The sequence below is a fragment of the Sorex fumeus genome, unplaced genomic scaffold (assembly GCF_029834395.1).
Source record: "Sorex fumeus unplaced genomic scaffold, SorFum_2.1 ptg000002l, whole genome shotgun sequence".
In the NCBI taxonomy this organism is placed as follows: Eukaryota; Metazoa; Chordata; class Mammalia; order Eulipotyphla; family Soricidae; genus Sorex; species Sorex fumeus.
In genome coordinates, this window is record NW_026606059.1 from 61,144,304 (window position 1) to 61,170,386 (window position 26,083).

The 26,083-nt window shown below is 42.4% G+C and overlaps 1 protein-coding gene across 2 annotated transcripts in view; it reads left to right on the forward strand.

Annotated features, from left to right (window-relative positions):
• Positions 1-12,185, forward strand: part of TAF2 (TATA-box binding protein associated factor 2) — a 72,061-nt gene extending 59,876 nt beyond the window's left edge. Inside the window, exon 26 of one of the 2 annotated variants that reach the window (XM_056110495.1) lies at positions 10,485-12,185. In XM_056110495.1, the coding sequence (XP_055966470.1) occupies positions 10,485-10,777 (293 nt within the window). In that variant the 3' untranslated portion in view covers positions 10,778-12,185. The remainder of the gene's footprint in view (positions 1-10,484) is intronic. The other variant, XM_056110496.1, reaches the window with a different exon arrangement.
• The last annotated feature ends 13,898 nt before the right edge of the window (positions 12,186-26,083 follow it).

A 26,083-nucleotide genomic window follows, 5' to 3' on the forward strand; every position in this document is an offset into this window, starting at 1 on the left:
AGGGATCACTTGGAGTTCCTTTTTTTCCTTTTCCTTTAGCATTTCTTTTTTCTCATTTTGAAGTGTTAGAAACATGGCTTTGGCCCAAATAAAGCTAGCGGTAGAAACTAGAAATGTCCTCTCTTACTGCCCCTCATCAGAAGCTGGGGGACTCCCAGCTACTTTGGCTTGGAATTGAGAGTTGGGGATCAGAGAATGAGACATAGAACAATGGTGTGAGAAACTGGGATCTTTCAAGTTTCTAATGTTTCTGCATTAGAGTTTGTAAACCGGCCTTTCTGATCTTATTAAAAGTTCTTCAACTGGGCTGGAGCCATAGCATAGTAGGTAGGGCATTTGCTTTGCATGCAGCCGACCTGGGTTGATTCGCAGCATCTTATATGGTCCCCTGAGTACCGCCAGGAGTAATTCCTAAGTGTATGAGCCAGAAGTAACCCCTGTGCATCGCCGGGTGTGACCCAAAAACAAAAACAAAACAAAAAGTTCTTCAGCTGAGGCAGCTCTACTTTTGCCCCTCAGTGTCTTGGAAGAACTTTGAAGTATGGGGCCGGAGCAGTAGTACAGTGGGTAGGGTGCTTTCCCTGCTTGCGGGCCTTCTGTGATGGTTCGATCCCTGGCATTCCATATGGTCTCCTGAGCCTGGGCCGGGAATAAACCCCTAAGCATTGCTGGGTGTGGCCCCCAAACTTTTTCTTAATCTTATTTTTAAATAGTTGACTTAAAAAATGAGATTATTTTCAAAATCTAAATGTTACTTTCCTCAAAAAAGTATTAACTAGGAGACCCAAATCTTAGACGGCCGTGTTAGAAACAGCAAGCCAGGTGATAATTGAGAACAGGAGTGTGCTCTGGATAACATCTGTAAAGGGCTTTAGATAAGATAGTCTTTGTTAGAAAATAGGTCATGATCTACTTTGTAACCTGATTTTTCTCCCCAGATTTTCTCTTGACTGGCATTTGAGAGTGAGAAGAATTGTTTTTGGTGGAGATGAGTATGCATGAGATTAGTGGAGGGATGAATGAATGGTAGAATGAACCCTTCTGGATAAGAAAAGGGAAAGAACCATAGCACTGGCCCTCATCACTATTTCCCTTCCCCCAGTATGGAGAAAGGGCTCTCTGGTCCCCATGGTGACAGGGTTGTGTTGCCTGTAGAGGCCTGGCACCATCACTTCATCTCCCAAGTTGCTGCAGGGGTCATGGTGATAAAGCAGAGAGGAGTGACAGGAACAGGGCGTGAGGGAAATCCCTCGTGGTTTCTGTGGGGAAAAGAGAGGGAGAGTTTCTGAAGTGGCCTCCATGGGATTACTGTATTATGTAACATCTTGCGTAAGTCAGAAAAGCACAAATTTGGTGTGTAAAATCCTTTAAAAAGGGGGGAAAGCTTGAGAGCCTCAGACTTCTTTTGAAAGTCATATGAAAAACAGATGTTTTTTTTTTTCCTTAAATGACAATATTATTCTATATTTTTTATGGTAGTAATAGAGAAAAAATAGTAAAAAACCGCCAACTTTTCCTTGAAGAAAAATGCAGGTTTTGTGTAAAATTTAAGCATATACTTAATTTAAATAAATTTAATGGAATTAGATTATTTACAGTTTTCAACACTTTTATCAGATGGGCTTAAAGTCATCCACATTGGATTTACATAAAGTACCTCTTCTGTTTTCTTGGATTTTTGGTTTTTGTTTGTTTGTTGGTTTGTTTGGAGGTGGTAAGGGTTGGGCTGTTTTGGGGGTTTGCTAAGGTTTGGGTTTTGTTTTTATGCATTTGTTGACTGCAAGTAAACACCATCTATAGTGTACTTCATTAGGTCTCTAGGAAAGATTTTATATGGAAGAGAAAAACAGAATTGAATCTCTATTTGGTTCTTTCCACCTAAGATGAAATTAGGCATGTTACAATACTGAATTTTATCTCCTTTTGGCTTTGGGTCTCCTCCCACTGACATCATCAATAAGAAACGTAGGGCCATAGAAATAGTATAGTGGGTTTGGTTTTAACCCACTTGTGCTGACCCAGGTTCAGTTTCCCAGCACCACATACAATCCCCGAACCCCTTCTAGGAGTACACAGAGCCGGGAATGGTCCTGAGCACCTAAAGGTAAGGACCAAACCACATTGTTTCTTCCTACCCACCCCCTTCCTACCCTACCTCCCCCACCCCCCAAAAAAAAATTTACTAGGTTTTTTTTAATAATACAAAACTTTAACAAATTTATTTATAATTTAACATGTTTATATTGCTACAAAATTCAGCTGCTAAAACATTTTACTAAAACACTTTGACCTATATTAATGCTTTCACTTTTGACTTACATTAATGCTTTATATCTCCTCGATTCTATTAAAAATTCACAAATATATATAAATGGAAAAACTTCCACTGCTTGGTTCTATCCCCTATTTTTCCACTTGCATTCACATACTTAAGTACCTTTGGCACCATGTGGGGGTTGGGGGAGGGTAGATTCTAACTTTCAGAACTATCAATAGCAAGGAGAAGGAAAATGTGTGTGTTTTTAGAATGAAATGTTTCTCATCATAGTAGATTCCTAAGCACGATCTCCATGTACACAGCGTGCTTGCTGGATCCCTTTTGGCATAAAGGTTACACGTTTGGCACAGGTAGCACACAGGTTGGTGCCTTTCAGAGACAACTAGATGGGCCTCATTTTCCTCCTGCACTCTCAGAGCAAGTCTGTTTCTTGACGTCAGGAGCAATTTCTTAAACCTGCTGGAAGGGGGTTTGTGAATCAGGTGGCCAGCGGACTTATGATAATGACTGATTCCTCTGAGTGCCTGAGCACCAGCCTTGGGACAGTGAGGCCTATTCAGCCCTCTTGGGGACACACTCTTGTGAGCAGCTGTTGTAGTCAGTGGTTTCTTTTTGTGTGAGCCATGGTTGGGAGGCCGTCCTTACTGTACCGTCCTTTGGCTGGAGCCGGGTAAGGCAGAGGCAGTCCTGGCATTGAAGAATGTCAGAGGCACAACCTCAATTTTTGTCTCTGTTGAAATTAATCAGTCATATCTCCATTTTCTGACACATCTGCTCTCTCTGGTAAAGACATGTATTTTAGGTCACTGAAAGGATTTTCGTTAAACTTGGGGGCACTGGAGAGATGGTACGAGTGATAGTGTTTACCTTGCATGCAGTCGACCCCTGTTCAATCTCTGGCACCACATATGGTCCCCTGAATGCCATCAGAGGTCACTCCTGAGTATTAAGCCAGAAATAGCCCCAAGCATCATGGCATTTTATGAACCCCAAAAAATCCAAGCAAACTTAAACAGTGGTATCTGACTAACTCTAGCTGTGCTTGTTCAAGGTCCAGCCATCTCATAAACCCTGAAATTCTATATATAATGAAATTATGTATTTGACTGTTAGATTCTCAGTGAAGGCTCTATAGCTTATCTCATGTTGTTAGTGTGAATGTCAACTCAAGCATCCCAGAATTTGACTGTTAATACAGTTCCACATGAGAAAGAATTATGCTTTATCATTTCAGATTAGATTTACAAACGATTTTTCAGACAATAAAATAAAAATCTACATTTTTATTATAAATAGAAGCTTAAAAGCTAAAGACTGTTGCTGGAGATAAGAGTAGCATTAGGTTTTATCAGTCTATTGCAGAAAACATTATTCTTTTTATATCCCACAGATGAGTACAAACATTGCACATCTGTCCCTCTACATCTGATTCATTTTACTCAGCATGATACTCTCCATGTTAAAAACATTATTTTAACATATTTTTATGTGTTTTGCACATTAATAAGTTAAACGTTTTTTATAAGTTATAGTTCTAGAAACTAGCTTTCTAAATAAAAAATAAAGGCATTTGGGGCTGGAGCGATAGCACAGCGGGTACAGCATTTGCCTTGCACACGGCCAACCCGGGTTCAATTCCCAGCATCCCATATGGTCACCTGAGCACCCCCAGGAGTAATTCCTGAGTGCATGAGCCAGGAGTAACCCCTGTGCATCGCCCGGTGTGACCCAAAAAGAAAAAAAAATTAAAAAATAAAATAAAGAGGCATTTAACATTTGCAGGAAGAGTGCAAATTTCCTAAACTCCTTTTTAAAGGTGGAAGATAATAATCAGACTAATACCATGAATCCTCAGAAGATAATAATCAGACTAATACCATGAATCCTTAGCTTCAGAAATGGTTAGTGTTCTTGTTTGACTAATTTCTACCTTTCTGAGTTCTTTGAAAACAAACCTCATATTATCACTTTATTCATAAATAATTTGGTATGGATCTCTAAAAGATAAACTTAAAAATGTATAGATATTTAATTTATTATACTTTTAAAAATTAACAATTTTTATGAATAAAATATTTAGTGTAGATTTGTTGACTCATGCTATTTTTAAAAGCAGTGGTTTGAATCAGTGTCCACATAAGGTCCACACTGAGGTTGGCTGATATTGCCGTTGCTTTTGTTGTTGTTGTTGTTGTTTAGCTTCTAGTCCATCTTTTTATTCCCTCTGCCCCCTATCTGTAATGTATTTGTTGAAGAAATCAGGCTTTGATCTATAGTTTTAAAGTATATATTTGCTAGTCGTATTGCCAGTAATATAATTGACAAGTCAGAAACTTTTGTGTTTTCATTGAGTTCGTAGCTATTATAACAAAGCTTAATTGCATTCAGACTCATAGGCTGTGGCTTGTTCTTCCTTCTGGAGCCAGATAGTGTTTGGCTGGGTCTTGTTTTCTGAGATTAGCCTCGAGGAGTTGCAAGATAGCTGATGTTCATCTTCCAGTTTTATGTATAAGGTGAGTTGTTTCCATAAAGCTGAATTCTCTTTAGTATCCAGTGCTATGGAGTGTATAGGAAAAGAAAACTCAATTCTGTTTAATAACGTTTAAATAGAATATTATTTAATATTATTATCACTGGAGCGATAGCAAGCGGGTCGGACATTTGCCTTGCAGGCCGAGATGGGTTCGATTCCTCCGCCCCTCTCGGAGAGCCCTGCAAGCTACCGAGAGTATTTCGCCCACACGGCAAAGTCTGGCAAGCTACCCGTGACATGCTCAATATGCCAAACACAGTAACAAGAAGTCTCACAATGGAGACGCTACTGATGCCCGCTCGAGCAAATCGATGAACAACGGGAGGACAGTGCTAACGGTTAAAATAGTGGCTCAGTAGTAGAGCACTTGTTTTGCTTGTGGAAGGTTCTGGGCTCTACTCCTGGCACCACAAAGCAAAAAAAATGAAGGTCAGCTTATCAGTGTTTAAATGCAGACTTGGTGCAGGTGATCAGGCACTTTTTTTGCATGCAACCAACCTCTGTTTGGTTCTCAGCACTGCGTGGTCTCTGACTGTTTGCATGGTCCCCGACTGTTACCAGCAGTGATGTCACCCCTCACCCCCAAGCACAGAGCTGGGAGTAGTAATGCCTAAGCATTGGCCACTTGTGGCTCACTGTCCCCCGGGATAAATAAAATGCACTTGGTCGGCCGGGAATGCAGCTCAGCCAGAAGAACACTTGCTTTGTATGTATGAAGACCTGGATTTGATCCTCGGCATTGCAAAAAAATAAATAGATAAACAGTGCTAACTGGTATCCTCCAGCGTGATTAGTTCTAGTCTGTTGTTGTTGTCCTTATCGATATTCAAGTCATCCATCTTTGAATAGTAGGAACCTTTTAAGGTTACTAAGACTGTTCTGGAAGACTTGAGTTTCCTTGTTACTATACCAGACTTGCGCTTCCTTATTACTATACTTTTCAGTATGTTTCAGGCTTGCTTTCTTAATATTCTGCCCAGATATTTTGTTCAGCTTTTTTCCTAGGAGTTTTGGTTCCTTGCACTATGGTTATCAGAACTAGCTTGCCCATTATAATTTTTAGTAGATTTCATGCAAATCAAGCAAAATGCAAATAAATATATATTTGTAATTTATGCACAGTATAAGGCTGGTATGTAGCACAGTACAAATAAGAGATTGTGTTCACATTTGAAGTGGTTGTAAGAATTCCTAGGAAAGGAATATTCCCATTTATACCCAGCTGTCCGTTTGGCAGTTACATCTGCTGGGATGTGCGCTTTTCCAATGTAATTATTGGCTTTTCTGTAATCCAAGTAGCTTGGCAGGTATTTAGGAATAGCTGACGAAATTTCTTTTAATGCAGAAAAGAACCTCCGACTTCCCCAAAGTGCAATTTGAAAGTGGCAGGCAGCTGCTACATGCTAAGGAGATAAGGAGTGAGGAATTTGTTCGTGAGATTTTTAAAGGTCTCGTTGCTCTTTCTGACCACTGGGGTTTGTATTCTTAGGTATTGACCTGTTTTTCCATATCCATAAAATTGATGTAATAATTCGCTTCAAATCCAAACTGGAGGGCCCTGGTGGTCCTTGGCTGCTCAGGCTCCAAGCAGCGCCACATCCTCTGTCTTGAGCATGGAGCTGGCCAGCATGGTTGGCCTTTTCTCACCAGGATTGACTCCTGGGTGCCCGGGGGACTGCTTGGAAGCCCCACCCCCTCCCCAATACAGCAAATCTTATTTCTGTATGATGATACTTCAAGTTAGATAACCTCAAGCAGTTTTTTTTTTCCTCAGTATCTGGCTACCAACTTGTTTGGGGGGTCACCCCTGACCAAACTCAGGCATTACTCCTGACAGTGCTGGGGGACATGCGGGGATATGGAGTGGCGGGGGTCAAACCCAGATTTGCCTTGTACAAGGCAAAACACCCTGCCCAGTATACTATTGCTTCCATCCCTGTTTACCAATCACTGCTTGCCAAAATGGTACACTCGCTTCTGTATAAAAATAAACCTTTGTTTAGCTTTTGTAATATTAGCATTAGCTCTGCTAAAATCATGAATGTGAAAAGTATGATTTCATGATAATCAAATGTAAGTGTCTGTTACAACAGAAGCTTTGTCTGATCTGTTTACTTGTTTCAAAATATTGGAGCAGGGCTTGACACAAAGAGGCACAGTAGTCAGTACCAGTTGAAATAAATGATAGATTTCTGTGTTTCATCCCCCAGAGAAGTGGCTTTCAGATTGCATTTAGTTAGACACTAAAGTTAATTTTATGCATGATTACTGATTACATGATCCTGTTGTGTCTGTTCCTTTGTTCAGCAGGTGTGGGCAGAGGTGGGGTTGTGGAAGTACAGACACTGGGATCCGAGAGGAAAGGAATCCCCAACCTCAGAGGTTGGGTCTACTGGAATATCCAGAGAGGCTTTTTGAAGATGTGCTGCAGCACTCACCGTGTTGTGTGTGATGCTCGAAGTGATTGCTAGTGTGGTCTCGAATTAGGCTCCATTGGTGGCAGTTCAGATCCGCCAGTACCACTTTGAATAAGTCACTTAATTTCCTGATTTGTATTTTTAAAAAATGATAAAGTCAATTCTGTTGGGGCATTTGGGAGGAAATCTTCCCAAAGAAGTGACACTTGAACTGAGTTTCTGATTCTTTTATTTTGGGCTTGGGGCAGTGCTCATGGGGTGGTTGAAGCTGGGCTCCACCTACAGGCTTCTGCTATGTGGTGCACTTCTCAGCCTGGTGGCACCTTTCTCAGGCTCTCCTGAGCGTGACGTTTATTAAAGAGATGGAAACTTCTTTTTCCCTTCCATTCCATTAGGATACAATTTTCTTCATATTTTCTTGGTTTTGTTTTTGTGCCATATCCACAGTCCTCAGGGTCTACTCCCGCATGGTACTTGGGGATCGCTCGTGTGTGTTGGGAACTAAACCCAAGCCACTGTGGGGAACATGTGCAGTGGCCCTCAGCCATCGCCCTGGCCTTTTAGGATACAGCTTCTTTATGGGAGCCACAGCTGGTGTCTGGAAGCCAGGCGTGCCAGGCTGGAAATAGGAAGACATTTGCCCTGCCCCTTGGGCCAAATCCATGGCCCATATATATTTTTATTTATTTATTTATTTATTTTTACACAGGTGTTTGGAGGTGTACCTAGTCATTTTCTCACGTTTTTGGGTTTGGACCAGAATTCATGCTAAGGGCTGAGGGATGACTCAGAAGGCTGAAGTGCATGCTTCGCGTGCGGGAGCCTCAGGTTTGATCCAGACACCTGTTATCCCCTAAATTCTGCTAGGAAAACATCCCCTCAGCAGTACACAGTTGGTTCTCCTCCTCCATCCCTGTTCCCCAACATTAGGACTGAGAATGTAGTATTCGTTTGTTTTTAATTTGGTGCCATACAAGCCTATGTATGTCCGGGGCTTACTGCTGGCTCTGGGTTCAGGGATCCCTCCTAGCGGAGCACTGCCTTACGTACTGCCGGGAACCTCATCCGTTGCACTATCTCCGAGCCCTGAGAACTGACTTTGTGAATAAAGAAAAACAGCTACTTTGAGATTTGTTTTAATGAAAAGCCTGTTTTGTTTGCTTTTATTTGGTGGGGACAGGCAGCTAGTTTGAATTTAAAAAAAAAAAAATTTTTTTTCCAGAAGCTTCTGCATTGGAATGCAAAGAGTTTGGATTTTATTTATTGTTAGTAGATCCGTTTTTAAAAGCACATTTTTTCGGGGCCAGAGTGATAGCACAGTGGGTAGGGTGTTTGCCTTGCAAACCCAAAACCTGGGTTCGATCCCCGGCATCCTACATGGTCCCCCGAGCACCTCCAGGAGTAATTCTGAGTGCAGAAGTGCAGAGTGTATAGCCAGGAATAACCCCTGAGCATAGCCAGGTGTGACCCAAAAATAACCAAAAAACCCACATTTTTTCACTTTGTAGGATTTTTTTGTTTGTTTGTCTATTTTTTAATTTGGTCTTTGGCCACACCCTGCGATGCCCACTGTGCACTCAGAATGTACCATATGGGGTACCAGGGATTGAAACTGGGACAGCAGTGTGCTAGGCAAGTGCCCTACACAATGTGCTACACACTCCAGCCCCTCACTTTATTTTCAGAAGATGACTGTGCAAAAGATTGTCTTGTTCTCTATAAAAATTGTTTTGTTTTGGGTTTGGGGGCCACACTGGCTCAGGGTTTACTCCTCATTCGGTGCTCAGGAATCCTTCCTGGTATTGCTCAGGTGACTGCATGCAGTTTCAGGGATTGAAGTGGGGTCAGCTATGAACAAAGCAAATGCTTTGCCCCACTGTACTCTGTCTTTAGCCGATTCTATGGTTTTTAACAGCATCCCTAATAGCTGTTACCTACAGGTTATCCAAAGTATTTCTTCACTACTGCCTAACTCCACCCGTAACAACAGAAATGTCTCCAGGCATGGCCAAATAGTTCCATGGAGCAGAATTACCCCTCATTAAGAACCAGTGCTGTAGGCAAAGTAACCGGGTCCTAGGGGATTTGTACTGTTATCCATATGAGGTGAAGAATGAATACATTTGCAGGCAGGATACTGGACTAATCTAAGAGATGTGTGTGAGATTTAGTAAGATCTGATAAATGCAGAAGGAAGGGTAATTTGAATGCTTTTTAGGCATTTTTCTTCTGTGACTACATGTGAAGCAATATCATTAGTGTATAGTGATATAGAAAGAATTCTTTCTCAGGATGTAGTCCAAGGTCTGGAGGAAGCAAGAAATGTTTGTACAGTATACAAGTCTGAGAACTACAATTATAGGTTCCTAGACAGGTAGGAGGATATAGGGCAAAACCTTCAAAGACATTTACTTGATTGATTGGGGTGAAATAAAAGAGAGCTAAGATATCTGTTGAAAGGAGACTGGAGAGATAGTCCAGGGTCTAAAGTATTGGCCTTGCATGTAGCAACCCCAGTTTCATTCCCCACATCGGGGGCCCTCAGCAGTGCCAAGAGTGATCCCTGAGCATTGCCAGTGAGACCCACAAACCAGAAGTTTTAAAAAATCTGCTGAAGCTTAGTAGCAGAACTTTTGCTGGAACCTGGGTCTCCTAACCCTGAGTGCCCCTCCCCCACCTTTTTAAAATTCTGATTTTCTTACAGGTATTCTCTTATATACTTGCCACCTTTTCAGGGTTTCCTAACTCTGTATATTAAATATACAGTTTGCTGCTTTATGACCAGAAACTGTCTTAAGAAACTTTTGGTTTTTTTTTTTTGCTTAGATCTTGCTGATAACTTATATGACATTTTTCTATGTGGGTAAGAGCCTTCAGATGGCACAAATAAAATATCATTTTCCTTAGAGCAAAGCTGGTTAAAGGAGCTGTGTTTTCCTTTGTCATTGTCTCAATCTGTAGCACACATAATCATTTCATCATGTCATGGATCTCTAAGCTAGTAAATGTTAATTTTTAGGAGATGTTTTAGTAACACCTTCACACTTAATAGTTCCTGTAACATAGAAGGAGCTCAAATACCCAAAGGTCTTTGACCACATTGCTGAAAACTTATCCATGTAGCCCGTTGAGAATCTTACATAGATACTTCTTCCAGCCTAGTTACTCCGTGGAAGGAAGGGATAAAACCCTCGGCATTCCTTTTGTCTCCGATGTCTTCTGCTCTCTCTCCTTTTGCTCTTCCTCTTGCCTATAGGAATTCATTTGGGTGTTTTTCATCTTGAAGGTAAAGAACAGTCCCCATTGGAGATGAGCCTCCATCCCACAGCGGCAGCGCCGCTCTCCATGTTCACGAAGGAAACAGCATCCTCCAAACACAGTGACCACCACCACCACCATCACCACGAACACAAGAAGAAGAAGAAAAAACACAAGCATAAGCACAAGCACAAGCACAAGCACGACAGTAAAGAGAAAGACAAGGAGCCTTTCACCTTCTCCAGCCCCGCCAGCGGCAGGTCCATTCGCTCTCCTTCTCTGTCGGACTGAGGCGTCTCCCGGGACCTTTCCCTCTGATCCAGGGCAGCTGGTCCTCGGCCAGAAAGGATGGACGGGCACGTACAGAGTTGCCACGTAAATTTTGTTCGCCACTTAGGTTCTGAACACCGATTTATTTGTACACAGTTGAGCGCTAATTTTAAAATGTGTTTTATGGTTCTGAATAAGCCGTTTCATCCTGTTTTCCTCTTTTAAAAATCCACAGATTTCTTTTCCTTTACGCTCGCCCCACTGGCAGTCCCCATTCACCCATGGCCCCCATGTGTTCTGCCAAAGTCAAGATGGTCTCAAGCCTCTGTTATGGGGCAAAGGTATGTTTTCCAATTGCAGCCACTGCCGAATCTGTTGTGAAACCACTCTTGCCAGTGAAATACGGTATGAGGCTCTTTGGAACTACTGAAGAGCGAAAGTTCAGTTTCCTCTTGCACTGTTCTTTTTTGTTAACTATAAACTTAACATCAGGTTTTATGAATGAGAACACATGGCCCCTTCTTTCACTCTAAAGTACTGAAATTTTCAGGAGCAGCTCTTTTAAAAAAGAATTAACTGGTTTTTGATAGCACAGTGATTATGATGTTAGAATGAACAGAAATGTCAAATCCGCAATTGTTCTCAAATCAAGCTGTTTAATGAGTTTTTCCATTAAATGTGAGGATGTTCATATGTAGAATATGTTTTGCACACATGATGTGGACAGTATACACCTGACGCATTTATACAACAGTATAATACCTTAAAAAGGTGACTTTAATACTGTTTAACTTGGACATACGCAATTCAGGCCGTGTGTGAGTATACTAAAGAAGCATTGAAAACCATGAAACATTTTTGTTTCATGCTTTAATCTGTATGTATGTTTTAATTTTTATCTGTGGATTTACTGTGTGCTCTGTTTAAAATGTTTTTCATATCTGTTTTTATTATTTTCCTTGTCATTAAAAAGTTTGACAAGCTACGTTTCCCCAAAACAGGTGCTTCAAAGGGGTCTAATAATGCTGGACTTTTCTTGTCTCTTTCTTTTCACTCTGCCCCCACTTCACAGTGACATCATCCTCCTTCCCCTTGTAGTATCCTGCTCAGATAAAATCTACATAAGATTATACAGGGGCATTTGGTGCTGTTCAGAGCAAGAGCTGATTTTAGGAGTTCCCTTTAAAAAGAAACCTATAAGACCTTCCAGTGGGGACACCATGAGTGCTTGTGTAGTACTTAGGAATGATATGAAGAGTGTTCCCAGGTTAGGAAGTTGCATGGGAAATCCTTGCATCCGTGGCTGTGCTCTGGAACCCTGAGGAGAGGCACTGTTAAGTAAGGCTGGATTACTCAGAGTTACATTCTTGGAAGAAAAAGAAAACTTTTTGTTGCATCTGACTTGTTTAATAAATAACTTTACATTGGTTATCCTGCCTGTGTATCTTTTTACATTCTTTTTTATTTTGCGTTTCACTCTCTTTGTCTATTTAAAATATCAACAAAGTTTGCTTTGTAGATGAGATTTAAGATGGCCGTGTGTGTGTGTGTGTGTGTGTGTGTGTGTGTGTGTGTGTGTCTGTGTCTGTGTGTGTATGTACATAGTTTTGGGGCCTGGCAGTGTTTAGAGCAATATTATTCTGATTTCCTCTGGCAGGGCTTGAGAGACTAGGTGGGTGCTAGGGATCGAATCCAAGTCCACCACATGCAGGCCCAGCATCTTGCCAATGGTCCTATCTCTCGCCGCGAGTTAATATAATTCTAGTAGGCGGAAGTGGGTCAAATTCTCTTAAAAAGAAAATTATTTTCAAAATACAAAAGAAAGCAAGGATATGTTTAAGGAATTATAAAGCAATATAGCTGGCCTGGAATCTGAGTACAAAGGGAATGTGAACCAACATGGAGAGTTATTTCAATCATTTGCCAACATTGTTTGCAAATGAAATATGTTATATCAGTATGTGTGTTAATGCCACACAGAGAGTATTTCCAGCTTTGAAAATAGAAGGGAACATTTTTAAGTTATTTAATGTTTTCGAAGATGCTAATATCCACCTACAAAATTTAAGAACCTTTTGGCCAGAAGAAGAGTAAAGGAGCCGAGAGCACCTGCCTCAAAACTCAGAGTCCGAGGTGCAAATCCCTGGTGACCCGATGTTCTAAGCATGCTTCTGGCCCCACACTTTTCTGTTTTGTTAATATTTTGGCCGCAACTGATGGTGCTTGAGGATTACCCCAGGTTCTGGGCCCGGCAACTGCATGCAAACAAGGTGCTACTGAGTCAATATTTACACATAAACAGTTGTAGTGTTATTTTCCAGGTCCCCTTCCCTCAATATAGACACTGTTGCCAGGATTACGTTTCTCTTTCTAGTCTATACATGTATTTATACAGTGTTCACATTTTTAACAAATGATAGTTTACAGACATGTTTTGTGTGTATAATTTGCCTTCGGAGGGAAGGTACCACAGTTTTATCTTTTAGGTTTAAATGTCTTATCCACTTAGAATTTGTCAGAAATGTTTGCTGGGTTACTTTGTTGTTTATTTGGGGGTTACATGGGGTGGGAGTTCTCCCAGCTGGGTTTTGTACTCATCCTGCCAGTGCTTAGGGGACTGCATCATCTCAGGGATTAAAACAGTGCCAGTGTGCAAAGCATATACTCCAGTCCTTTGAGCTACTCCCCGGTCCCTGGGATTTATTTCTATGAATAGAAGAAGGTAGGAATTCCAACCTTTTGTCTTTCTACATTGCTACCAAGTTCTGTGTACTTTAAAAATCTACCTGTGGGCTGGGGAGATGCATCAGTGGACTGGAACACGTGCTGTGCTTGCAGGAGCTCCAGGTTAAGTCCCCAGCATCACAGGATCCCCAGGCATTGCTGTGTATGGCACGAACACAAAACAAAAATCCATCTTGTCAGGTCAGGGATGTGACCCCATGACAGAGTGTGTACGTGGGAGGTTCTGGGTTCAGTTGCCAGCTCCATAACTAAAACAGACTCATCTTTCTTGATTTCACCTGTTGCATATTAATGTATATACTTGGGTCTATTTCTGAACTTTGGTTGTTGTTTTTTTTAATATTTTAGTTGCTTATTTATTTTTGTTTCTTTGGATTTTGAATCACACCCCGCATTACTCAGAAATCCCTCCTGACGGATCTTGGGGAACTACATGGGGTTTGAACCCAGGTTAGTCATGTGCAAGGCAAGTGCTCTACCCCCTGTGCTGTATCTCTCCAGCTCCCCATTCCTATACTTTGTACTTAGCTTCTTACATCTTTTCCATTCGTCTTCCAATACTGCACCATTCAGGTTATTGTCCTATAATCCATTTTGATATGCTAGAACTAAGTTTACTTTTATTGTAGCCTTTTTCCTTTAGGAGGGGCCTGGGGATAAGAGGCTGTTCTGAACTCTTTTCTGATGTTTATTTTTAGTTGGGGGACCACACCCAGCAGTGTTCGGTGCCTCTTCCTACTCTCAGGAGAGATCCCTGGTGGAATCTTATATAGTGCCAGGGATTCAAACCTGGTAAAGCCACATGCAAGGCAAGCATCCTACCCTTTGTACTGTCTCTACCCTACCCATTGTGCTGTCTTTCTGGTCATCCTATCTTATTTTATACACAGTAAAGCTCATTCTTTTGGTATATATTTCTATCGGGTTTTTGTTTGTGGGGGGGGGGGGCATACCCAGCAGTGCTCAGCACTTACTCCTGACTGTGCACTTGGGGATCACTCCTGGCAAGGTTCAGAGGACCTTATGGGATGCCTAGAATCAAACCCAGGTTGACCATGTGCAAGGTAAGTGCAGTACCCACTGTACTGTTGCTCCAGCCCTACTTCTCTAGTTTTGCTAAGTGTTTAGAGTCTCTCGTGACACTTTCATCACCCTCCCATGTCCTTTGCTGCCCCTTTAGAGTTTGTTCTCCCTGTCCAACCCTGAGCTTCCATCAATTGGTTTTCCAACTCTACAATATAATTTTACTTTGCATGGACTTATTTTCTGTCTAGTATTATAGTTGGTCATTCTAACCTGTCCCTAAAATTGTTTCTGTAACTAGTTTTTGTATTTTTGTCAACTTAGACTTGGTACTGCTTGTTCCTATTAATGATGACTATTGCCACATCAAGGCAATCACCCTACCCACTGTACTGTCACTCTAGCCCTATAGTTTTATTATTTTGATCACAAGTGTGAACATTTTTTTGATTGTATTCTTATGTCGGGTTGGAGCAATAGCAGAGTGGTAGGGTGTTTGCCTTGCACGTGGCCAACCCGGGTTCGATTCCTTCGCCCCTCTCGGAGAGCCCAGCAAGCTACCGAGAGTATTTCACCCGCACAGCAAAGCCTGGCAAGCAACTCGTGACGTATTCAATGTGCCAAACACAGTAGCAAGTCTCACAAAGGAGACGTTACTGGGCCCACTCGAGCAAATCGATGAGCAACGGGAGGACAGTGCAGTGCAGTGCTATTGCTATCAACTTAGTTTTAGTTTTTTATTTGGAGGTGTTGTTGTTTTGGGGGGTGGGACACTGGCAGTACTCAGTGCTCTGAGGTTAGTCCTGGCTCTGTACTCAGGAATTACTCCTGGTGGGTAATTGCTGCCTTTTTCCTTTAGGAGGGGCCTGGGGATAAGAGGCTGTTCTGAATGTATTTTTACATTTATAAGAAAGACCTTGATGGTAAAGCAACTTCTCTGTTTTCTCTTTAAGTTTCATCCAAAAGAAATAAAGAAGAAACAAATTGTAAACTTCTTTGTTTTGAGGCCACACCTAGCAGTGCTCAGAGATCACTTCTGGCAGTGCAAGGATTGAAACCAGGTTAGCAGTGTGCAAGATAAGCACCCGATCCGCTGTACTATTGTTCTGGTCTCTACTATTTCTTTTTTACCTTCATTGGTGTGATGATCTATAAATGGTAACTTCATTATGAGGCATTTTATTAATTTATACTAATTTTGTGCTTTATCAATAAAATTCATCAGACAAACAGAACTTAAAGATTGATGCATTTCCCTGTTTCAGTGACCAGCTTTCTCCTTTTGGTTCTATGCAGACTCTCAACAGATTAGGGACCTGCTCTGTTCCTAAATGCAGCAATTCAAATATAATCTCTTCTTGAAACATCACCACAGACACACCTAGAAATAATGCTAAACCAGCAATGAGGATATGCCTTGCCTCAATCAAATCGACAGGGAGTATGATCACAACTACATTTAACTACATTTGATTTTTTGCGACTTCTTTTTTTACTAAGGTGATTTTGGTTTATAGTGGTTTTAGGTTTGCAGCTACACAGCAGAACAAATTTATGCTCTGTGCTAATTTTATTTGTCTGCTTTCTCATTGGCCCTAGAGCTACAGTCAATATCTTCCTGCACCTCGTTCTATTGTCTGCATTTTGGCAGCTTGCTCTCATGTGTTTTGGGTTTTTGTTTCAGGTAAGTATTTTTTTCTTAGAAGTTGAAGTTTGGGTCTGGAGACGTAGTACAGCAGATATGGAGCTTTCCTTACACTCGGCCAGCCTGGGTTCAGTCGGTGGCACCCCATATGGTCCCAGCACTGCCAGAAGTGATCCCTGAGCACTGCTAGGTGTGGCCTCAAAACAAAGACGTTTACAGTTTGTTTCTTCTTTATTTCTTTTGGATGAAACTTAAGGAGAAAACAGAGAAGCTGCTTTACTCTCAATGTCTTTCTTATAAATGTAAAAATACATGTCTGTATTCATCTGGGTAACATAAAGTAACAAAATAAGAGACTAACACCCAAGAACAGCTGTGATAAATACCAGGTTGTTCACTCCATGGCTTCGAGGCCAGCCGCACACTCTAGGGGTAAAGGCAGCTCAAATAGAGAAGGGAGCACCAAATAAAGGGTTCTAGGAAGACCCGCCCAGGATGGGAGATGCATGCTGAAAGTAGACTATAGACCGAACATGATTGCCACCCAATGCCTCTTCTGCAAACCACAGCACCCAAAAGGAGAGAGAGAACAAAAGGGAGTGCCCTGCCACAGAGGCAGGGTGGGATGGGGAATGGAGGGGGGTGGGAAGGATACTGGGATTGGTGGGGGTGGAGAATGGGCACTGGTGGTGGGATGGGTACTCGATCATTGTATAACTGAAACCCAAGCACAATAACTTGTAAGTCTACAACTGTACTTCATGGTGTTTCACTAATAACAAATAAATTAAAAGAAATTAAACAAAGACATTAACAAAACAGTATATACATACAGTTTTGGTAGAGAAAAGGACCAATGCAGTCCGTGAAATGCAATAAAAAAAAATAGAAGAATGTTTTTATTAAAGTACCTTGTTCCGTCAAAATTCTTGATGGAAAATAGCTGGGAAGGCCACTTATTTTTCCCATCCTCACCTTCCATTCCATGTCCCCTATTTCTAAAAAATAAGAATCCAGCAACACCAAAAATCCAACATATTCTGGAGTTTTAATTATAATGTGCCCATGTCGGTTTTTTAATATTGTCAAATGTACTGTGGTAATCACTCTATGGCTGTCATCCCGTTGTTCATCAATTTACTCAAGTGGGCACCAGTAACATCTCCATTTGTCCCAGCCCTGAGATTTTAGCAATCTCTCCTTACTTGTCTTTCCCAACACTGCTATATTAGAGTCTCTTTCAGGGTGAAGGGAATGAGACCCGTTATTGTTACTGTTTTTGGCATATCGAATACACCATGGGGAGCTTGCCAGGCTCTGCCATGCAGATGGGATACTCTCGGTAGCTTGTCGGGCTCTCCAAGAGGCATATGTGTATGTATGTATGTATATATGTGTGTGTATATATATGTATATATATATTTCCCTCTATGATTTGTTGTCTACTGTCTGAACCCCATCAGATATGGTGTGGTAATTATGGAAAATGGGTAGGGAGTGTTTTATAATGTGTCATGCAGCCGCAAAAGCGACTGTGCGGTCCAAGAATGTTCAACTGGGAGAAGCAGGCAGAGCATCTCTGCTCCCAGATCCTGTGGAGCCCAGAGTACAAGCTCGCAAAGTTCCGCATTACCTGGGTGCCGTGGGACTTCACTCATGCATAGGGCTCCGCCCAAGTGTGGAAAGTGGCCTGGAGAGTGGCAGCGGTTGGGTAATGGAGATCGGCTGCCAGGGCTGGGTCCCTTGGGACAGGGAGGACTTTCACCCGCCCCCCTCGGGTGCCCCGAGTGAAAACAGCTCGGCACAGTCGTATAAATCCTGTGGCACTGTGGCATTCCCGTTATTCATTGATTTGCTCAAGCAGGCACCAGTAACGTCTCAACAAATTGTGAGACTTGTTACTGTTTTTGGCATATCGAATACGCCACGGGGAGCTTGCCAGGCTTTGCTGTGCGGGTGAGATACTCTGGGTAGCTTACCAGGCTCTCTGAGAGGGGTGGAGGAATTGAACCTGGGTCGCCCACGTGCAAGGCAAATGCCCTACCCGCTGTGCTATCACTCCAGTCCATATAAACCCTACCTTCTATTTTTTTTTTTTAAGTCTCTAGCTAGATGCTGTAAGAATGAGGTTGGGTAAGTCGGGAAACTGTATTTCCCTGTGGGGTTTCATTGTCCCTCTCAGGATCCTTTCATAAGTTCCGAGAAATCCTTCAGCACAGAAGCCTATTCAGCACAATTTTTCCAGTCACTCTACTCTGGAACCTTTTCCTATCGTATCTGTGGTCATATAAGATGTTAATAAGAAAAACTAGGTAAAGGATAAGGATAATACTTCCCAGGAGGGACACAGGATTGTGATATCATCCTGTTGTTATTTTATAGCCTATAATTTTTACTTCTTGAAGAGGTAGACGGGGCCAGAGAGATAGTACAGAAGGCAGGGTCCTTGCCTTGCATCAACCGACCTGGGTTCTTGCCCCAACATCCCATATGGTCCCTGAGTACTGCCAGGAGTGATCCCTGAGCACTGCAGGATGTGACCCCCTCCCCCTCACACACACACCACCACCATCCCTGCCAAAAATAAAAATAAAAACATAGAAAATATCATTGCTGTTTCCTCATTATTTTAAAAGGAAATTTATGTACATACTGGAGGGCTGTTTAGAGAGAGAGAAAACAGTGACAGAAGCAATTTTGTCAGAGAAAGCATGACAAAAGGTCAAAGCTATAAAGCATGAAGAGCAGTAGAAAAGAGCTTCCTCTTAATAGAATAGACTGAGAGGTAAATCCTACCTTTTTTTTTTTTTTAAGTCTCTAGCTAGAAGCTGTAAGAATGAGGTTGGCTAAGTCGGGAAACTATATTTCCCTGTGGGGTTTCATTGTCCCTCTCAGGAGCCTTTCATAAGTTCCGAGAAATCCTTCAGCACAGAAGTCTATTCAGCACAATTTTTCCAGTCACTCTACTCTGGAACCTTTTCCTATCATATCTGTTAAAATCTTAAGGACCTGGGCCAGAGCGTACAATGGGTAAGGCGTTTGCCTGGCATGTAACCAACCTGGATCCAATTCCTGGCACCGCATATGGCTCCCCCAAGCACCACCACCACTTCGTATTTGTTTTAAGGGCACACCCAACTGTGCTCAGGATTTACTCCTGGCTCTCTGCTCAGGGATCACTCCTCCAACGATGGTCACCATATGTGGTGCTGAGAATTGAACCCAGGTTGACTGCGTACAAGGAAAGTATTGTTTCTGTATTTCTCTGATTTGAAAAAAAAAAATATTTTTTAACTGAGTGTCTCACAGCAGCATTTCAAGTGCTCAGTAGTCATCCATGATTAGTGCCTGCCATGTTGGACAGCGCCCATCTCTAAAACACTTCCAAAGTATCTGGACAGTGCTGACTCTGACAAGGGGTCACTGTATTTTTAGCTTACACTTTGGGTTGAGACAAGCTCATGGGACAAAATGTATAAACACGGGATTTGACTTAGTTCTCTCTGTTAGTTTTAAGATTGCACTCACATGATCAATATCTTCAAGCTGGTGCTTTTGGTGTGATTCTATGAAATGGTTTTCTGCTTGGTGAGTTTTGATTTTTTGATTCTATGAAATGGTTTTCTGCTTGATGAGTTTTGATTTTTTGAGACACATAACTCCCTATGTAAACTACATTGTGTCAAAGTATAATGAGGGCACCACTGTCCCTTGTGAGATTGATACCATCCAGCACAGGTTCTAAGTGAGAATATCGGCGTCAGTTTGTTCATGTATAAAATATAAGGAGGTAAGTCTTTAGCAAAGCTCTAATGCACATTCTTTGTATTTGTTGCATCTCCTTAGAGAATGCAGCCTCCCTACTTGGGAGGTCCCTGCTCCAGATCTGTGATTTTACTTTGCTGACCTGTTTATCCTTTGTGGTGCCTGGCTCTTTAAAAAAAAAAAATCATTGTTCCTCTGTCTTCCTCTTTGCAAAAGAATAAGCAAATCTCTGGGCTAGAGACCAGCAGGACTGTATCCCAGCAGGGGAACTGAAATCTTAACAGGACACAGATGTTTACTGTATGGGAGACAAGGCCAGAAGGAGACAATAAATGAAAGGATAAAAATATGAGTTCTTCAAAGTTGCTTTCTTTGATTCTCAAGAAAAATCTTGGTTGCTTCTTTGGCAAGATTAAAATCCTTCTGAATGTTTCTTGCAAATATATTTTCTGCTTGTAGTGTCACGTTCTTCTGTTTGATTTACTATTTCACTAGAACTTTGTTTCCTCCATAAAAATGAAGGGAAAAAAATCTGGGGCCAGGGATGGTTATAGCTTAGTGGTAGCGCACATGGCTTGCCTGTGTGAGCACCTAGGTTTGATTCCCAGTACCGTACACACAGAAATACACACACAGGATCCAAGAGACACCTCAGCAGGCTGAACAGAGGCTTTGCATGCAGGAGGCCTGGATTTGTTCCCTGGCACCTCATGGTCCCTGAGCACTGCCAGAATCAACAACGAGCACAGAACCAGGTGTATCCCTAAGAACATTGGCATGGCCCAGAGTCTAACAAGCTAAAAAACAGAAAACAAAACCCTAAAACTGAACATTTTCATTAAATTTATTTTATAATGTGATGGGGCCCAGTGTGTGTTTTATATGTGCATTAAAAATTTCAATTTTTTTGCAAATACTTTGCCAATAATTGCATATAAATAATGTTTTAAAATAAGTTGGAAATAATCATGCTAGACAAGAACTGACTGTTAAAAGTAGGTAAAGGAGTATACATGACAACCTTAATACATGACAGCCCTGGCTGTCCTCGCCAGGGCCCCTTGGAGGGGAGCGGGTTGAGTTTCCCTCCCCGCCCTGACCAGGGCTCCGGCAGCCGAAGACCTCCAGAACCAGCCACCACCATGCTGAGACCACTCTCCACACGCATGAAGGTACCGGCAGAGGAACAAAGGCATGCGGGTCCCGGGACTGAGATCCCCAAGCCTGCTCGGATCGGGGCTGAGCATCCTCCACCCAGATCCTCCATTCGCGGCTGCGCGACATCTTATTATCTCATTCCTACTTTGGACAAACTGGCAGGCTACCGAATGTAACCTGCCCACATGGCAGAGTCTGGCAAACTCCCCTGGCGTACCCAATATGCCAAATACCAGTAACAATGATGGGTCTCATTCTCCTAACCCTGAAAGAGCCTTGAATATGGCACTTTAAAAAAAAAACCTCAGGGCTAGGACGAAGGAGACGTTACTGGGGCCTGCTCGAGGCAATCGACGAACAACAGGATGGTCGTGATCGTGATCGTGACGACAACCTTTCAGTATCTGTATTGTAAACCACAATGCCCAAATAAGGGGGGGGGGGGAGAGAGAGAGAGAGAGAGAGAGAGAGAGAGAGAGAGAGAGAGAGAGAGAGAGAGAAGTGCCTGCCATAGAGACAGACTTGGGGTGGGGTGGGAGGGGATGTGAGGTAAACTGGGGACACTGGTGCTGGGAAATATCCACTGGTGGAGGGATGGGTGCTGGAATACTGTATGGCTGAAACCTAATTGTGAACCGTTTTTAAAGGGTCTATCTCACAGTGATTCAATATATACTAACATGAAAGTTATAAAAAAAAATCTCAAAGTCATTCATGTAAAATGCCTTTGTAAGCTCTACTAGCATAAATTGTTACTAAAACATGAAAAATATAGGACCCAAAATTCTTTTTCCTCTCTACTGTAACTATTCAATACCTACACTTAAGTATGAATAAACAGAATTTTTTAAAAAATTAAAAATTAAAAAAAGAAAATTTGAAACAATGTGGTTACCAGAGAAAAATAAGATTACTAATTGTGTTAGGTGGATTTCACTTTTTATTAGGGACTACATATGTATTTCATTATACTTTTGGTATATAATACTTATTTTATAACTTTTCAGAGTAAATATTTAGATCCAAGAATAAAAGTTAAATAGAAAAATTAAAATGAAAGGTTGGAAGGACTTGTACACGCCATAGACATCGTATCACTTAAGAGTGCTGTGGTTCGGGCTGGAGCAATAGCACAGCCAGTAGGGCATTTTCCTTGCATGTGGTTGACCCAGGTTCGATTCCCAGATTCCCAGCCATCCTATATGGTCTCCCCTGAGCACCGCCAGGAGTAATTCCTGAGTGCAGAGCCAGGAGTAACCCCTGTGCATCACTGGGTGTGACCCAAAAAGCAAAAAAAAAAAAAAGTGCTGTGGACAGGGTTACGTGCCCATCAAACCCTCAATTGCTCAATCTCTAGGGGGAACCTCCTGCACATGTCTTGGGAGGCTCCTTCATTTCAAATCCATCTTTATCTCCCCAGGTACCTTCCTCCATTCGGAAATAAAGTGCTGTCCTTTTCAGTGGGTGCTGTCCTTTTCAGAGGGTATTTTGTGACTGTCCTAATTGTTACCAGCTCTTTAACCTTCTGGTCAAGATGCACTAAACAGGCCTGGTCATTGGAACCTTCATAAATTCCTTTCCTGGTCTTCAAATGTCCATTTCCGGTGGACAAGGCTCAGGCTGAGAACTGTCAGGTTAATCGTTGTCCACTCAGATTCTCATTACTATCTCAGCTTGCAAGAAAGATTACTAAAGGCTCTACTTGAAAGTGGGATTTTAAAAATACTATTCCAAATACAAAACAAAACCTATGGTTTCTAATGGCTCCTCCTGATTCAGCATCTAAGCAAAGTACCTGACGCTTTGCTACAAAATTATGTGAATAACAATTATGTGTATTATGGGTCCAGGAAATAGCTCAAAGGATTGGAGCACATGGGAACCCCAGGTTTGATGCCTGGTACCATGTGACACCAGGCATTGCCCAGTGTGACACCCCGCCCCCCCAAAAAAAAACTTCCATAAACCATATGTGTTTTTTCTCATTCCCTACTTACTCATGATATTGAAATGAGTAACTATATTTTACAGACGAGGAAACCATTAAGTACCTACTGTATGACTATAACGTATCCTCCAATATCTGTTAAGTGTGTCCTATGCACTCGCCCCCAAGATAAAATTCACAAACCAGAGAAACACAGGTTTAGCCATCACAGAGCTTTGATTTAGTTTAGAAATCTAAGTAAGGTGAAGCATCAAGACTTTAACCAAATTTATCATTTCTAGAACTACCTCCTATTTCAACCACCACCTCTAAAGCAGATTGTTTCGAAGAAAAATGTAGCCAGCCAAATGAATCATGCAGAATGAACTGTAAATATCAAGCACTGAGCAAGGTAGTTTCCCTTCTGATGTTCCTCCTCTGAGCTGCTGAAATCTGTACCAACGATCCCCTGGAGTGCAGACTAGCCTGCATGGCCATCAGGGAGCAGTGCCCAGTCTCTGCCTAGGGTCCTTTCCCCTTACCTACAGAATCCATTCCTGTCTAAGGTAGGAAGGGTCTGGAGTCTAGACTCCATGAAAATATTCTTTGACTTGTGGGCTTTTAAAGTTCCCATCCACCAACCTTCCTCCCTCCCTCCCTCCTTTCTTCCACTCATGTATTCAGTTAATTTGGAATGCTCATATACGTGGAGTAGGGTGATAGAGTCAATTAAAAAGATGGTCCTCATGGGACTGGAGCGATAGCACAGCGGGTAGGGCGTTCGCCTTACAAGCGGCCAACATGGCTGACCCGAGTTCGATTCCTCTGCCCCTCTCGGAGAGCCCGGCAAGCTACTGAGAGTATTCGATATGCCAGACACAGTAACAACAAAGTCTCCAATGGAGACGTTACTGGGCCCGCTCGAGCAAATCGACGATCAACGGGAGGGCCTTTACCTTTTACCTTTACCATATACGTGGAGTAGGGTGATAGAGTCAATTAAAAAGATGGTCCTCATGGGACTGGAGTTATAGCACAGCGGGTAGGGCATCTGCCTTGCTCACAGTCAAGCCGGGTTTGATTCCCAGCATCCCATATGGTCCCCTGAGCACCACCAGGAGTAATTCCTGACTGCAGAGCCAGGAGTAAGCCCTGTGCATCTCCAGGTGTGACCAAAAAAGAAAAACAGAAAGAAAGAAAGAAAGAAAGAAAGAAAGAAAGAAAGAAAGAAAGAAAGAGAGAGAGAGAGAGAGAGAAAGAAAGAAAGAAAGAAAGAAAGAAAGAAAGAAAGAAAGAAAGAAAGATGGTCCTCATCAGTCATCACTCAGATTGAATCCTTGGATCCTTTTATGCCTTTTATGCCTCTCTCATTCAGACCTCTGGCATCGTGCTCATGGTGTGTCAGGTACTTGCATGCCCTTCAGCGAATTTTCAGGTGATAGCACAGCAGGTAAGGTGTTTGCCTTGCATGCGGCCGACCCGGTCAGCCCAGCCAGGTTCGATTCCTCCCCCTCTCTTGGAGAGCCCGCCAAGCTACCAAGAGAATCTCACCCGCACGGCAAAGCCTGGCAAGCTACCTGTGATGCATATTCAATATGCCAAACATAGTAACAAGTCTCACAATGTTACTGGGCCCGCTCGAGCAAATCGATGAAAAATGAGAGGACAGTGCTGCAGTGCAGTGCATTTGTTGAAAACATACGGAGCAATAGTGCTTCAAGTTCACTTGTGACTTTGGGAAAGGGAGGCATACCCATTCAGGGCTTACTTTTGGCTCTTCATTCAGGTATCACTCCTGATGGGGCTCCCGGGGTCATACTGTTTGGGGGCCATACATAGCAGTGCTCAGGCTACCATATGTGGTGCTGGGGATCAACCCTGGGTTGACTATGTGCAAGACAAATGTCCTACCCACTGCACTATTGCTCCCGCCCCTCAGGAGATCATATTGAATGCCAGGGATCAGTCCTAGTCCAGCTACTTGCAAGGCAACCAACCTACTGGTTGTACTGTCTTTCCAGCTCTTAAGTAACATTTTTATTTAGTCAAGTATGATCGTTTACATACTGGTCCATGACCATGTGGGCCATTGTGCAGGATTTTGTAGAAAGCATCATAGCATCAAATGTATTGTTTCCCACCCTCATACAACTGAACTGTGGGGTCTATTGGGCTTTTTTTTTTCCCGCTCTTACTGGTGCTAACTAGTTGCATGTGCTAGCGATTCTGTGTGCCCTTCATATGTTAGATATTATGAAGATATTTAGATATGTTAGATATTAGTAGAGAAATAGGAAAGGACTCAGCAAGTTTGGGTGGGTCAGAAAGGTTCAGAAATATTTCCTAAGATAAACTTTTACCCCAAAAACATGTTCTTTGGATGTGTGAAGTCCTTCCCATTTGATTCTGAGTCACTGAGGGTGGAGGATCAGATCATTATCCTGTTTTTGGAGCTTGTTCTTCTTTAACCATCTAGTGCCCCTGCAAGATACGGATGGTAGTTTCTGTGATCTAAGCTTTGACTGAGCTGAATATGAGTACAAAAGGTGATTTTTATTAATCCGAGAACAAACATTATTGTGGTGAGCTCATGGTTGTGGAGAACAGGAAACCTGGGTTCTAGGTCTCAGCTTCTCTAGTGCCTGGTGGAATGACCTCAAATCACCCACTTTGTGGGACAAGGTCTTGGAAGCCAGAGAGGACTCGAATCAGTCCTAAAGTTTGTTGCAAGCTGCCAAACCCTTACTGTCTTCCCACTACCGCTATGCAGTGGCTAAGTAATGATGGTTAGACAGGAGGTAGGAAACTCATTACCTCCATTTTTATTTTTATTTTTATTTATTTACTTTTTGCTTTTTGGGTCACACATGGCGATGCTCAGGGATTACTCCTGACTTTGCAACTCAGGAATCACTCCTGGCAATGCTCAGGGGACCATATGGGATGCTGGGAATGGAACCCGGGTTGGCCTCGTGCAAAGCAAACGCCTTACCCGCTGTGCTATCACTCCAGCCACCCCCTTTTGTTTTTCACCTACCCTCTCAAAAAGAAATTTCGGGAAAGA